Source organism: Ceratosolen solmsi, unplaced genomic scaffold, assembly GCF_000503995.2.
Source record: "Ceratosolen solmsi marchali unplaced genomic scaffold, CerSol_1.0 scaffold2, whole genome shotgun sequence".
Classification (NCBI taxonomy): Eukaryota; Metazoa; Arthropoda; class Insecta; order Hymenoptera; family Agaonidae; genus Ceratosolen; species Ceratosolen solmsi.
Window position 1 is genome coordinate 3,133,999 of NW_011948422.1, and position 12,363 is coordinate 3,146,361.

Consider the following 12,363-nt stretch of genomic DNA (forward strand, 5'->3'; position numbering starts at 1 on the left):
CGTCGTCGTCTAGTTTCTTCATTGTTATACACTCGACAGATTATAAATAAATTATAAATTATTAATCCTATAACCCACGCCCCCCTTCTATATGTTTCGTGCATTTCAGAAAAGCATACAGGTAGTATACATAGTTTTAATCGCAAGAGGATTACGCTATCAATTACCACAGAGATGACCAAAATTGTGAGCTACACTTTTGTGGTCATGACCAATATTTAATATTAATATTATATAATATATATGCATATCGATATACCATCGCTAATTAGCTAAATCCCTACGTTCAAACTCGACTGGAATGTGCTTTGCGAGAAACGAATCTTTCGTTCGAATCATAAAACGAACGCGTTTTAATTTTTTACCGTTTTGTTTCTGTTCGTTCGATTACGATTTGATTAATTTATCCATATCTGCTTTTAAATTTCGCAGATCTCTACATGTACGTTTATCTTTATCTGCTTGCAGTCAATATAGGATTATTTTCAATCGCGTTAAAGACGATTAATAATTTGAGCACCATTCCAGAAAAGTACGATAGTAAAGAAAAAATATAAAAAATGAAATAAAGAACACGAGAACAAATAATTCAAATATTACGTTAAGAACACAAATTATAATAATAAAGATATCTATCAAGGTCGCAATTTTTTTTTCTTCTTTCAATATTTAATCAATTTAATGAGTTTAATTCTCAAGATTTAAACCGGGGTTCGTTGAATATGAAATTCATTAAAAAAAAAATTTTTTTTTTTTATATTAAAATAAATGTTACACGTTAACTTCCTACACAATATAACGAACCCACCTTCTGTTTCTTTTGTTTTTTTTTCAAATTAAAAAAAATCAAGAAGCTTTCCCTTTATTAAAACATCGCCAATTTAGGCGACGCATCACTGCTGCACGGGAGTTGGTGGATATGGATATCCATAGGGCGGTACGGCCTGGAACTGGCCGTAGCTCATAGCAGACTGATAGGCGCAGGGATTAGCCGTCGCAGGTGGTGGTCGATTCGTCTGAAAGAACTTATTGTTCACAAGATTCTGAATGCTCGAGTCCGCAGTATGAGCGCCTGATGGCATCATAAAGGCTTGAGGTATCGAATACATTCCTTGTTGTTGCTGTTGTTGTTGTTGTTGTTGCTGTTGTTGTTGCTGCTGCTGCTGTTGTTGTTGTTGTTGCTGCTGTTGTTGTTGCTGCTGCTGCCTAGTCTGCTGTCCGCTCGCGTATACGTTCTGTCGATTATTGTAACGATTGCTACCCTGGTAACCATTTCCAGTGTAGTTCTGGTAACGCTGCTGCTGTTGCTGATTGGCACTGTTCTGACCGTAGCCATTCTGAATCGAACCACCACTCGACTGATAAGCGCTGGTAATGTTTTGATAACCATTGGATTGTCTGTGCTGTAGCTGTTGCGATTGCGGCTGTTGTGGCTGCACCTGCTGCTGAGCCTGTACTTGCTGGTGCTGCGAGACCTGGAATCCATTGGGAGATGATGACTGTTGTTGCTGCTGCTGTTGCTGTTGCTGTTGATAGCCATTTTGGTAGCTGTTTTGATAGCTGTTTTGTCGGGCAGTTTGGTAGCAATTCTGCTGGCGCATCATCGGTCGACCGCCTGATATACCTTGTGACGGCTTTTGGCTCTGATGCCCAAAGTGATTCTGCCAGCTATTTTGCGAAGGACTGCTTCGATTGTTTCTTGGACTACCACCAGCCATCTGGCCATCTTTTACTCCGTTACTGTTACCGCGGCTGTGATTCCATCGTTGACGACCTTTACCATATTGATTTCTTTGAGAGTTGGCCATTTCGGCCAGTTGGGGATTGATCGATTGGCCGGCCTCTTCCAATACTGAAATCAGTTCCTTGGCTTGTCGTGCGTTGTTTGGTGTAAAGTACGCATACGCGGTACCCACGCTTTGACATCGGCCAGTCCTGCCTATCCTATGAATGTAATCTTCGCTACTGTTTGGATAATCGAAATTAACAACGTATTTAACGTCTTCGACGTCAAGACCACGAGCAGCGACATCCGTTGCCACCAGAATAGCTGTTTTTCCATTCCTGAACTCTGAAAGTACGTAGTCACGCTCTGGTTGCGACTTGTCACCGTGAATGGCTATTGCATGCCAACCATTTCGTTTGATAGCTTTCGTAATATCATCGACTTTTTTCTTTGTTTCCACGAAGATAATAGTTTTGTTGCCACGCTCGCAACCAATTTCCCTGAGTAAACCAGTTAATTTATTCTCTTTCTCATGCTCCTGGCAGATTTCGATAATTTGACGTATATTATGATTAGCAGCAAGCGTCAATGAGCCAATATTAATTTGAATATAGTCACTGAGAAAATCTTCGGCAAGGGCTTGGACCTCTTTAGGCCAGGTAGCCGACCACATAAGAACTTGCCTATCTGGCCTAATCTGTTCAATAATTTTACGAATCTGAGGTTCAAAGCCCATGTCCAGCATGCGGTCAGCCTCGTCGAGAACGAGGTACGTGCATCGACGTAGATTTGTTGTACCCCGCTCCAGAAAATCAATAAGACGTCCCGGTGTAGCGATACAGATTTCTACTCCGCGTTCCAGATCACGAGCTTGTGGGCCTTTTGGTGACCCACCGAAAATGCAGGTATTACGGATGCACGATGATGAACCAAAGTCTCGAGCAACGCTTTGAATCTGTTGAGCGAGTTCACGGGTTGGCGCAAGGACAAGTACAATAGGACCATCGCCTCGTGATAGACGTGGTTGGTTATTGATATGGACCGTTGCTGGAAGAATGTACTGAAAAAATTATAACATTAAAATTGTATAGCAATCAGAATTATGATATAAATAATATGGTATTCTATAGTAATTATTAAAGCACCTATTTCATAAATTAAAGGTAATTTCTCAATTAAATAGATTACGTGATTATTAGATTTATAATAAATGCAATATAATATTTTATCATAAGCTCTACACTTACAGCTAATGTCTTGCCAGATCCAGTTTGAGCAATGCCAACCATATCTCTACCACTAAGAGCAATTGGCCATCCTTGAGCTTGAATTGCAGTAGGTTCCAAAAATCCCTGCTTTCTGATTTCCTCCATTACATAATCGGGAAAGTTGCTTTCCTCAAACGCCTGTATTGGGAATGGTGTATTGTTGCCCTTGACAGTAATCTCTTTGCCAGAGTAATACTTGCTAACTTCATCAGGTGTACGACTTAGTATATTGACGTGAGGCACGTATAAATTTTTTGTAATAATCGGTAATGTCATCATTTCCCAGTTTGGTTTCTTTAAAAGGTCACCTGGTGATTTCTTCTGATTTTGTTTTTTGTTTACTCCAAACTCAATTTGAGATTGCTGTTGACTATTCCAATAGGTACCACCACCCCCTTTTCGATTGCCGTATTCCCTGTTCCCCCTAGGTCTGAAACTATAACATATAAAATTATAATGAATTATATTAATATTCTCTTATTAATTATTATATTATACTACTGTTATAATTATTCCTGTTTTAAATTTTCTACATATAGTAGAAAATACTATTCCATACAAAGCAGTTGGTATAATAAGTAAAGAAAATTTTATTTCTTGTAAACGCAAGTTTCTTATGACTTTACTTCAGAAACATCTTGATTATAATGGTTTAAGATTTTTAAATATGTCAGATTTTCGTATAAAAACAACCTTGTACCAAAGATAATTTACTTTAAATTTAAAAAAATCAAATAATAATGGATTTATTAATATATAGATATAATATTACAGCATAAATTGAAATTGAGAATAAAATCATCCGTTCGAACAACTTTCGATAAAATATATTTAACTTATTTAAAAATTTTTTAAATTTTTGTACAAATATTCAATATCAACGTGTATTTGTATTATCATTCTAATCATTCATAATAAAATAAAGATACCCAAAATAGATGTATAGGCTATTAAATAACAAAATTATTAAAGCATTTTCTAATTTCTAATTTCTAATAACATTTAGAACAGATAAAATTAAAGCAAATACATAGTACCATATTCTTTAAAAAAAATTATTTAAAGCTGAATGCCTGGCTACAGCATAATGAAGCTTCTATAGAAAGAAATTAATATTTATCATTAAAAATTAAACAAAATACATAATTCATTGTCTATTAAAAATATAGAATTTTTTTTTTTATATTTGCATTAATTAATAAATAAGCCAATCAATAGATAAGGTATATTTTGGATAAAAAAAAAAACTAATATAAGCAGCATTTTTATCGATATAAACATAGCGAAATGCGTTAAGAATTGACCAGAATAATAAATATTGGACAATGTAATACCCAAATACTTATTGTAAAATTGATTATTTGTTGTTTTACGCTATATTTCTTCCACAAGCGTCTACGTTATTTTTTTCTTTTTAATTAACAAGATAAAGGAAATGATAACAACTACGGCTAAATTCTTTCACATATGATGATTATTATCGAACGACGATGAAAGAAAATAGTGCGCGACAGGGAGTAATCGCGAATGAGACCTTAAGCAGTTGAAACAATTGATCGCGAGAATAAAGTTATTGACAATCTCATTTCACAAGGAATAATGGGAATGTGCGTATACAGTAGCTCGGCTTCAACAAAATGGCCGTAGTCATTATATTTCTCGTGCTTTGACGCTCAAACGGTATGTACATGGGAGAATCGAGAGATTGGTGCCAAAAAGGAAGGGAAGAGGCCACATCGTACGCCATATTATCGATTTCGTGTCCATGCGGACACAACGAATGGACAAATAACTCAACACAAACGCAACACTACAATAATACGAAATTCACAAAATTACTCACGAAGTTTGATTGGTGTAACTATTGCTATACATTTCGCACGACTAGACTGTGTGTGTGTGTGTGTTTATGTGTATAGTTCCTCTCGCGCAGAAATTGTCGGCTGAAAGAAACGTTCCACTTTCTCTTGGCCTCCTCAAGGCTCCCACCCTCTCTTTCTCTCTCTCTCTCTCTCACTTTCTTTCTCTTTCTCTCTCGATTTTTCTTTTTCTCGCTTTCACGCTGTCGTATCGTTCTCTCTGTCTGTCTTGTAGAACGGAGTATCTGGTCTGGTCACGATCTTCCGTGCGTCGAGCCCAATCAAACCTGCGAAACAAAGGCGTTAATTTTTCGTCTTGGACCTGTCGGACGCCTCCAGAACAACTTTCCCGACGAGCGACCGTCGCTCGCCTATTCAGGGACGTGCTCTTCGGTAAAAATAGAGGCCGGGATGTTGGCCGAAATTGCGATTCTCTTACCCAGAAACCCGGTGAACAGAGCGCTAATGGCTGACAGGCGCTCGGGAAGACGGAAGCGGGCAGCTGGCAGAGATTTCCGCTCGCGACTCGTCCCGAGCTCTCCCCCCACTCGTTCCGCGCCTTTCGCTTCGCCCGGGGTCGAGCACGTGACCTCGGCCACGTCAACCAATCGCGGAGATCCAGTATTCGGGAACGTCGGCGCGGACTGCGCACGCATGCCCCGAAGCCTCCAAATATTCCGCGAATGCATCCCGAAAATCGATATTGCTAGAGTGCGGGACCGGAGACACCCAGAAGCTCCTGGCGCCCTTTTATTTCCCGTTTGCTTCGCACGGGCCCAGATCCTCAAAAAGGTTCCCGCGACTGATTTTGCGCGCCCATTTGTCTTTCTACGATTCTCCATAATTGTTTATGCCTCTACGAGATATTCGATCTTGGTTCACCTCTAATGCGTTCGACTGCGCCCATTCACGATAAATTCTACCTCCCTTTCCTTTGGCGATTAAATAAATGTTTTGCCGTTCGATGATAGCGAGCAGCGCCATAAAATGCCTAATGCTATAAACTCGATCTTTCTCCCTCTGTTTTGGAAATTTAAAAAAAAAAAAACAAAAAAATAATTATTTCGATCGCAAACTGTCAGCCGACTAGCAGCCTCTTATGTAAAAATTATTTTGGATTTCATATACAACACAATAAGTTACAAATAGTCGACTTCTTTTTAAGAATCGTAAAGCTATCAAAGCTACTCTGACCATTTAAACAAATATTGAACAAAGAATCAATTAGATGTACGGTAAATTTTGCTATATATATTTAATATTTAATATTTAATATTGAATATTGTCTAGATATATTCTTTTCTTCTTTTTTTTTTTCTTACAAATCAAACAGTAATTTTCAAATTAATAATGAATTTATGAAATATTTGCCAATTGCCGAAGCTGATTTTCATATTTATTATTGGTGTTTGTTCATCAAAATCATTTTCTGTCCTCTGGAAGTATTTTTATTTGCAATTATAAAATAAACCTTTTAATGCGTAGCGCAATATACTTATTTATTTACTATATTTCTACTATATTTATTATTTACTTTTGTACATTTAAATGTAAATATATGTGCTTAATGAAATGGGCGTTTAACATAATTACATATAAATTATAATGTAATCTCTATCAAAGAGTAACCGTCAGACATCGAATCTAAGATTACTATTAATTGTCGAGAAAGTAAAAATAACAATGAAGAATATTTTATTGAATTCCTTAAACATTTGTGCAATTCCCATTTCTAATTGGAAGGGTATTAATATATATATATATATATATATATATATATATATATATATATAATATAGCAAAACTTACCATGTCTGATTGATTTTTTGTTCAATCGTAAACAACAAACTTTTAATTCGCTCCATTTCATTGGATAAATTTGATATAAATATTACATCACAAAAGATTTATCAAATGCCCATAATTTAGTAATACTACACTTCGGTACTGAAGGTTCTTAACAAATTATGTTCTAAGCAATTTATCTAAACATATTTAAAAATTATTTTATTCAAATAAGTTGATTAATTTAATAAAGAAGACTTTTCAACTAATCGCACCCAGTTTTATAAAAATAATAACTTATAAACAAATTTTTTAAATTGCTTTATAGATATAAGGTATATTTCTAAAGAATTAAATAAATTTTTAGTTAATTCAATTTATCCATTCGTTGTATACAGTGAAATTAAAATGACTATAAATCATTAGCAAAAAATACATTTATATGTATTTGTTTTAAAATCGAAATAATTTATATCATATGGATATATTTCGTATATATAAAATTCATAGATATATTTCATATAATATAAAATATATATGAAACTAAATAAATAATGCATTAATTGAAATTTTTTAATTAACTATGAATAACTTATAGAATATACATACTTTCTTAAATAAATTATCAACAGCCAATCTATTAAATATTTATTATTTAAAAAATTCGTTTAACATGTCGATAGGCATATAATACCATATGATAAAATATTAAAAGATGTAACGATCTACGAAAATTATTCATTTAATGTGACAAATATGTTTTATTATAATTATTTTATCATCTATGATAACTAAAGCATGTGTATAAAACATTCATGGCTTATAAATTAATATATTAACGCTTAGTTTTAATATTAAAATATAACTTTGCTAAATGCAAATTTTTTTTAATGTTTTAAGAATAAATTAAAAAAACAAAAATTTATAAAAAATAAAAGTTGTACTTACCATTTTGACGCAGTAGTAGTAATAAAAGATTTTACATCTGAAATCTTAAATTTCCATCTACTATATATAAGAATTCGTAATAAAATTAACGTGATATTTTTTTCTAATTGTAAATAATCATACGATAATAAAAGCTTATGTAAAATTATTATTAATAAAATTTAAAGCATGTATAAATTTGTCAATTTAATAATACTCGACGAGTCAACAAGATATCACTTTCTCGAGCTTCGTTCGCATTTGTAAAATGTTTGATTAATTGTACTGTACTACATATCGACTGATGTCATTAATTTGTTTTGATTAAGAATCAATAAAATTAATTGTCTGCCCAACAAATATTTGTAAAACTTTAAAATACAATGAGACATTTGATATAAAGGTCATTAAAGGTAAAAGGTAACGTTCCATTCTGTAGCTAACAAATTTTATTTTTGCAATTTTTATCTTAAATACTGTACATTTATAGTTTCCCAAACTAAACATAGGAATGAATATGGATTTTATTACATTGAAACACAAATACGCTCTATTCCCTGCTATACAATTGTGCTAAAAATTTATTTTTATATGTAGTCAGTAATGTATTATTATAACATAATGTTGACTGTTTAAAATAAGGACATTGAAGACATGCTTACAAATGTTAAATGATTGTTCATATTTTTTTAGCATAATCACTGCTAAAAAAAAAAGCTTAAATTAATTATGATGCATATCACTTTCATTTGACATTTCTCATTGCGCGACAACTGATTTTTCCATTGTAAACTTTTTTGGGAGTAATCATCTCTCACTACTCCAATAACTTTTTCCAATAACTTCTGGAAGGAAATACAACATTGCATTATTTATTCGCTTATCGAGCTGTGCGTTGGCATAACATTAATTTTTTAAAATAAATTAATGCTTGCCTGAACGGTTATTAAGGGGACTGCGACTTCGACTTCTGCTATAACTTCGACTTCGCGAATAACTACGACTGTAACTTCGGCGACCACTTTTACCGTTTCTTTCTTTGCTTAAACTACGACTTCGACTTCTCGACAAGCTACGTTCTTTTTCACGACGAGCGATTTTCGATCGCCACCTATTTCTGCCACCTGAAAATACGTAAATTGTCCATTTTTAATTGTTATTATATTGCTGAATTTCTGAAATTGTATGATTAAGACTGTTAATGCACGAGTGCATTAAACTTGCCAATAAGTTATTAAGTAAAAAAAAAAAAAAATGAAACTTTTCGTCATTAAAATCAACATTAAATCTGTATTTATAAATAAAATATTATAATTAATAAAATATAAAAGTGACATTTTACATTAAAAACTTTTTAGTGCGGTGCAAACGTGTTATAATTACACTTTACTCTGTTGTTAACTCTATATTTGATTTAAAGAGTGCGATACTAATTAAATGCATTGGTTTGGTAAATATGCATGCATGATTCAAACGTGAAATTACATCCAAAATAAATAGCAATAGGTAACGATATAATAAACAAACATTATGCATATAAAAAATTAAATGACAGAGAAGAATATGAACTTTATGATAAATTAAAAATTCATTGTAAATTTTCGTATGCAGCATAGGATAATGTTAAAGATAACATTTAACTTGGTAAATTTATAATTTAACAGAAATATATGATTATTATGCCTTTAAATTTTCTAAATTTAATATTGTTTTGACATTAAGAAATCATTAATATCCTCGCGTTATTAATTACATTATTAATTATGATTAAAAATATCTCTTTATGCTCTAAGAGATTATTTTAATAAGAAAATTCATCCATTTAAGAATTTTAAAATTTTATTATTGTAATGAAACAAAATTTGGTATATGGTCAGACAAATAACACATTAACGAATGATTTACTTTAATCTTAATCATTGGACTTGAGCTACTTCAAGATAAAACCAATGACATGCACATTTTAATACAATGTACGATGTTAGAATACAAACAGCAAGGAAATGGCTTAATACCTCTATGTCGTCCATAACCACCGCCTCTGTCCGCCAATTCCAAGAGCTTCGGATTGATGACTTGATTGGCTTCTTTGAGCACCTGGACCAAATCATTGGCCTTGTTCGCGTTGCTCGGTGTGAAAAACGTGTAAGCCGTGCCCGTTTTTTGCCTGCGACCAGTTCGTCCAATCCGATGAACGTAATCTTCCGAACACGATGGGTAATCAAAATTGATAACAAACTTGACATCTTCAACGTCTGAAATGAATAAGAATGATATTATAAAGTCGGCCCGATTTCCCGTCTCTCTCTTTGTGTATGAAAATGAGCATGAACTTAGTTATTTCTCTACGTTTGTTTATTGGCGTTTATGAGTGTTGCGAAAATGTTAAACATTTTGATAAATGCATAGTAGTTCTTTCTCACTCTTTCACTCGTTCACTCACACTCTCCTCTCTTACTTATCAATAATTGTGAGTCTCTGAATAATACGCTCGCAAAGAAAATGCCCTTTATGATTAAAATCTCAAAGTTTTACAACCAAGTTCTTCTAAACATAAAAAAGGTTATGCTTCTTGAGCGAGCGTATAGGATGTAAAACAAATATTAAAAAAAGTATATATGCGTATTGTAGACAACGCAGTAGTTTTCTTTTTCAAGCATTTACTATTGTAATCATAAGTTATTGACAAAATAATCCATTATTTTTACTTGAAAAAGAATACCAAGCGGATACAAGAATTAAGTGTTACTCTTTTAAACAATGTCAATCAATCAATAAATAGTGAAATGAAAACAATATATGTATGAAGTTATATTTATTTTGTATGTTTGGAAAAAAAAAAATCATCTTTCGAATGATAGAAATAAAGAAGAAAAAAAAATAAAAAAAAAATTTATAAAATTATATAATAAATATACCTTCATCTAATAGTACAGGAAAAAATGACAAGGGGATGGGAAAGCTTTTATTAAAACAATTACTAGATAACAATGAAAAACAAAGAATTTGCAATTTCTTCTTTATAATGTTTCTTTATGCACGTCGAGGGAACATTAATCGCGATTAAAATGAATATGAAACGAAATTACTAATAAAGTGCATTAATGATTAAAATTCAAACCGTAATGACCGTTATTTTTAGTAGATTTTTATTATTCGCATTGACACTGACGGACAGAAAAAATATAATTTCGAAACAATTGGGCCAGAAAATCGCGAATTGATTTCTTAAATGAAAACCTTATTTGCCGGAGTTTTTATGAGTTAGCGCGATCTTTAATCGGACTTTCGCATCCCCAGTAATAAACAAAAGCAATAAAAATAAAATCTAGCTGTTATATAAGTATTGAAATAATGGATGTAAGAGTAAAATCAATCGGTATTATATATTCATACTAAGATTGGTGCAGACGAATGCGTAGCTAAGGATATGTATCGAAGACGAGGCTGAGCTTTACTCCAGCTACAATAAGCCCGTCTCCAGGATGCTACAATCGCCAGTGATCTCTAATTGGCGGCTCGCTTTAATTCTATCGCTCTCTAACTCTCACACCTCATCTCTTTCGCTCTCTCGCTCTTTCGTATTCTCAGTTACTGTGTATTTTCTCGATTATCTCTCGGCGTCAGGATGAGAGAGAGAAGTCTGCGTGTGGGCCGTATGTGGGTCCGCGGGCATCGCAAAACACCGCCGCGAGAAGCGGGCAGCAGCAGCACCAGCGACCCGATCGGCTCGAGTCCCTTAAGCAGCTACCCAGCCGATTATTGAGTCGTGATCAGCGTGTGTGGAGAGGAGAGTAGATACTCGAACTTTCTCATTCGTTATCTCTCTCGCTTGAGCTCTCTGCTTGCTTGTCCGTCTGTCTCTCTATATCTCTTTCTCTCACTCACACGCTCTCTCTCACACACACACACACACACACTCTCTCACTCTTTCACTCACTCTCACTCTCACTCTCACTCTCTCGCTTTTTTTCTCTCTCGCTTTCTCTCATATTCGGCATCGGACATAACGAACTGCCTCGGCCGATTCGTGATGATCGTCGGCGGCGCGACACGACGCCAGGCGTGAGAGGACCAGACACAGTGTATATGTGCGCGGGTCATAATCTCTCGTGTCCGCCGGTGGCGGCGCCCCCAAATTGCAGGCCGCGGACCGGACACCACCTCGGGTCGCCCCCAACGTCTCTCTCTCTCTCTCTTTGTTTCTCACGTGCAAGAGCGCGGCAGCGGCACTTTGGCACCGATGTGTGATTAGAGGCACGCGCAGCAGCCTCAGCGCAGACAATGCAAACCAGAGTGCACCACCGAATAAAGAGACGGCGGGAGCACCTCCCAACGAATGCTATTTGCATTACCCGGCGTGGGCCTGCGCGCAATGTGCCTCTGCAATGCAAACAAACATCCAGCCGCTTAGTTCACCTTCCTCTGCTCGTCCTTATTATTTTGTTCAGCTTTTAAGCTCTTTTTTTTTTATTTTATTTTATTTTTTTTTTATATATATTTTTAACTTTTTACTTTATCACATGCTTTACTTTTCTTATATATCAAATTATAAAAACAATAATAACAGTTAACGTTAGAATAGGCAAATAAATTGAAGATTAGACTGAAAAGATTTAAATTCCCCACTGAGTTCCCAAAATTTAAGAGCAGCTAATGTTATTTCTTACGTAAATTACAACCGAATACAAACTCATCCTATTATCATATTTTTCGATTTGAAATTGAATGGAATCATTGCTTACCTAGTCCCCTGGCTGCTACATCGGTAGCAACAAGTATCGGAGCTTTGCCAGAT

The 12,363-nt window shown here is 34.4% G+C and overlaps 3 protein-coding genes across 3 annotated transcripts in view; all 3 read right to left on the reverse strand.

Annotated features, from left to right (window-relative positions):
* Positions 1-823: 823 nt before the first annotated feature.
* LOC105361799 (DEAD-box ATP-dependent RNA helicase 20) lies at positions 824-5,003 on the reverse strand. Its single transcript, XM_011499078.1, has 3 exons — positions 4,838-5,003; positions 2,974-3,430; positions 824-2,786 (listed from the first exon to the last, which is right to left on the reverse strand). Exons 1-3 carry the CDS (start codon positions 4,867-4,869, stop codon positions 894-896), a joined length of 2,382 nt encoding a protein of 793 aa, XP_011497380.1. The 5' UTR covers positions 4,870-5,003; the 3' UTR covers positions 824-893.
* Positions 5,004-5,007: 4 nt separating this feature from the next.
* LOC105362013 (uncharacterized) lies at positions 5,008-5,509 on the reverse strand. Its single transcript, XM_011499339.1, has 2 exons — positions 5,293-5,509; positions 5,008-5,140 (listed from the first exon to the last, which is right to left on the reverse strand). The coding sequence occupies exons 1-2, from the start codon at positions 5,507-5,509 to the stop codon at positions 5,052-5,054; spliced, it is 306 nt and encodes a 101-aa protein (XP_011497641.1). The 3' UTR covers positions 5,008-5,051.
* Positions 5,510-7,996: 2,487 nt separating this feature from the next.
* Positions 7,997-12,363, reverse strand: part of LOC105361800 (probable ATP-dependent RNA helicase DDX17) — a 6,959-nt gene continuing 2,592 nt past the window's right edge. Inside the window, exons 5-8 of the mRNA XM_011499079.1 lie at positions 12,311-12,363; positions 9,581-9,820; positions 8,501-8,689; positions 7,997-8,410 (exon numbers count right to left, since the gene is read on the reverse strand). Of these exons, the coding sequence (XP_011497381.1) occupies positions 8,373-8,410; positions 8,501-8,689; positions 9,581-9,820; positions 12,311-12,363 (520 nt within the window). The 3' untranslated portion in view covers positions 7,997-8,372. The remainder of the gene's footprint in view (positions 8,411-8,500; positions 8,690-9,580; positions 9,821-12,310) is intronic.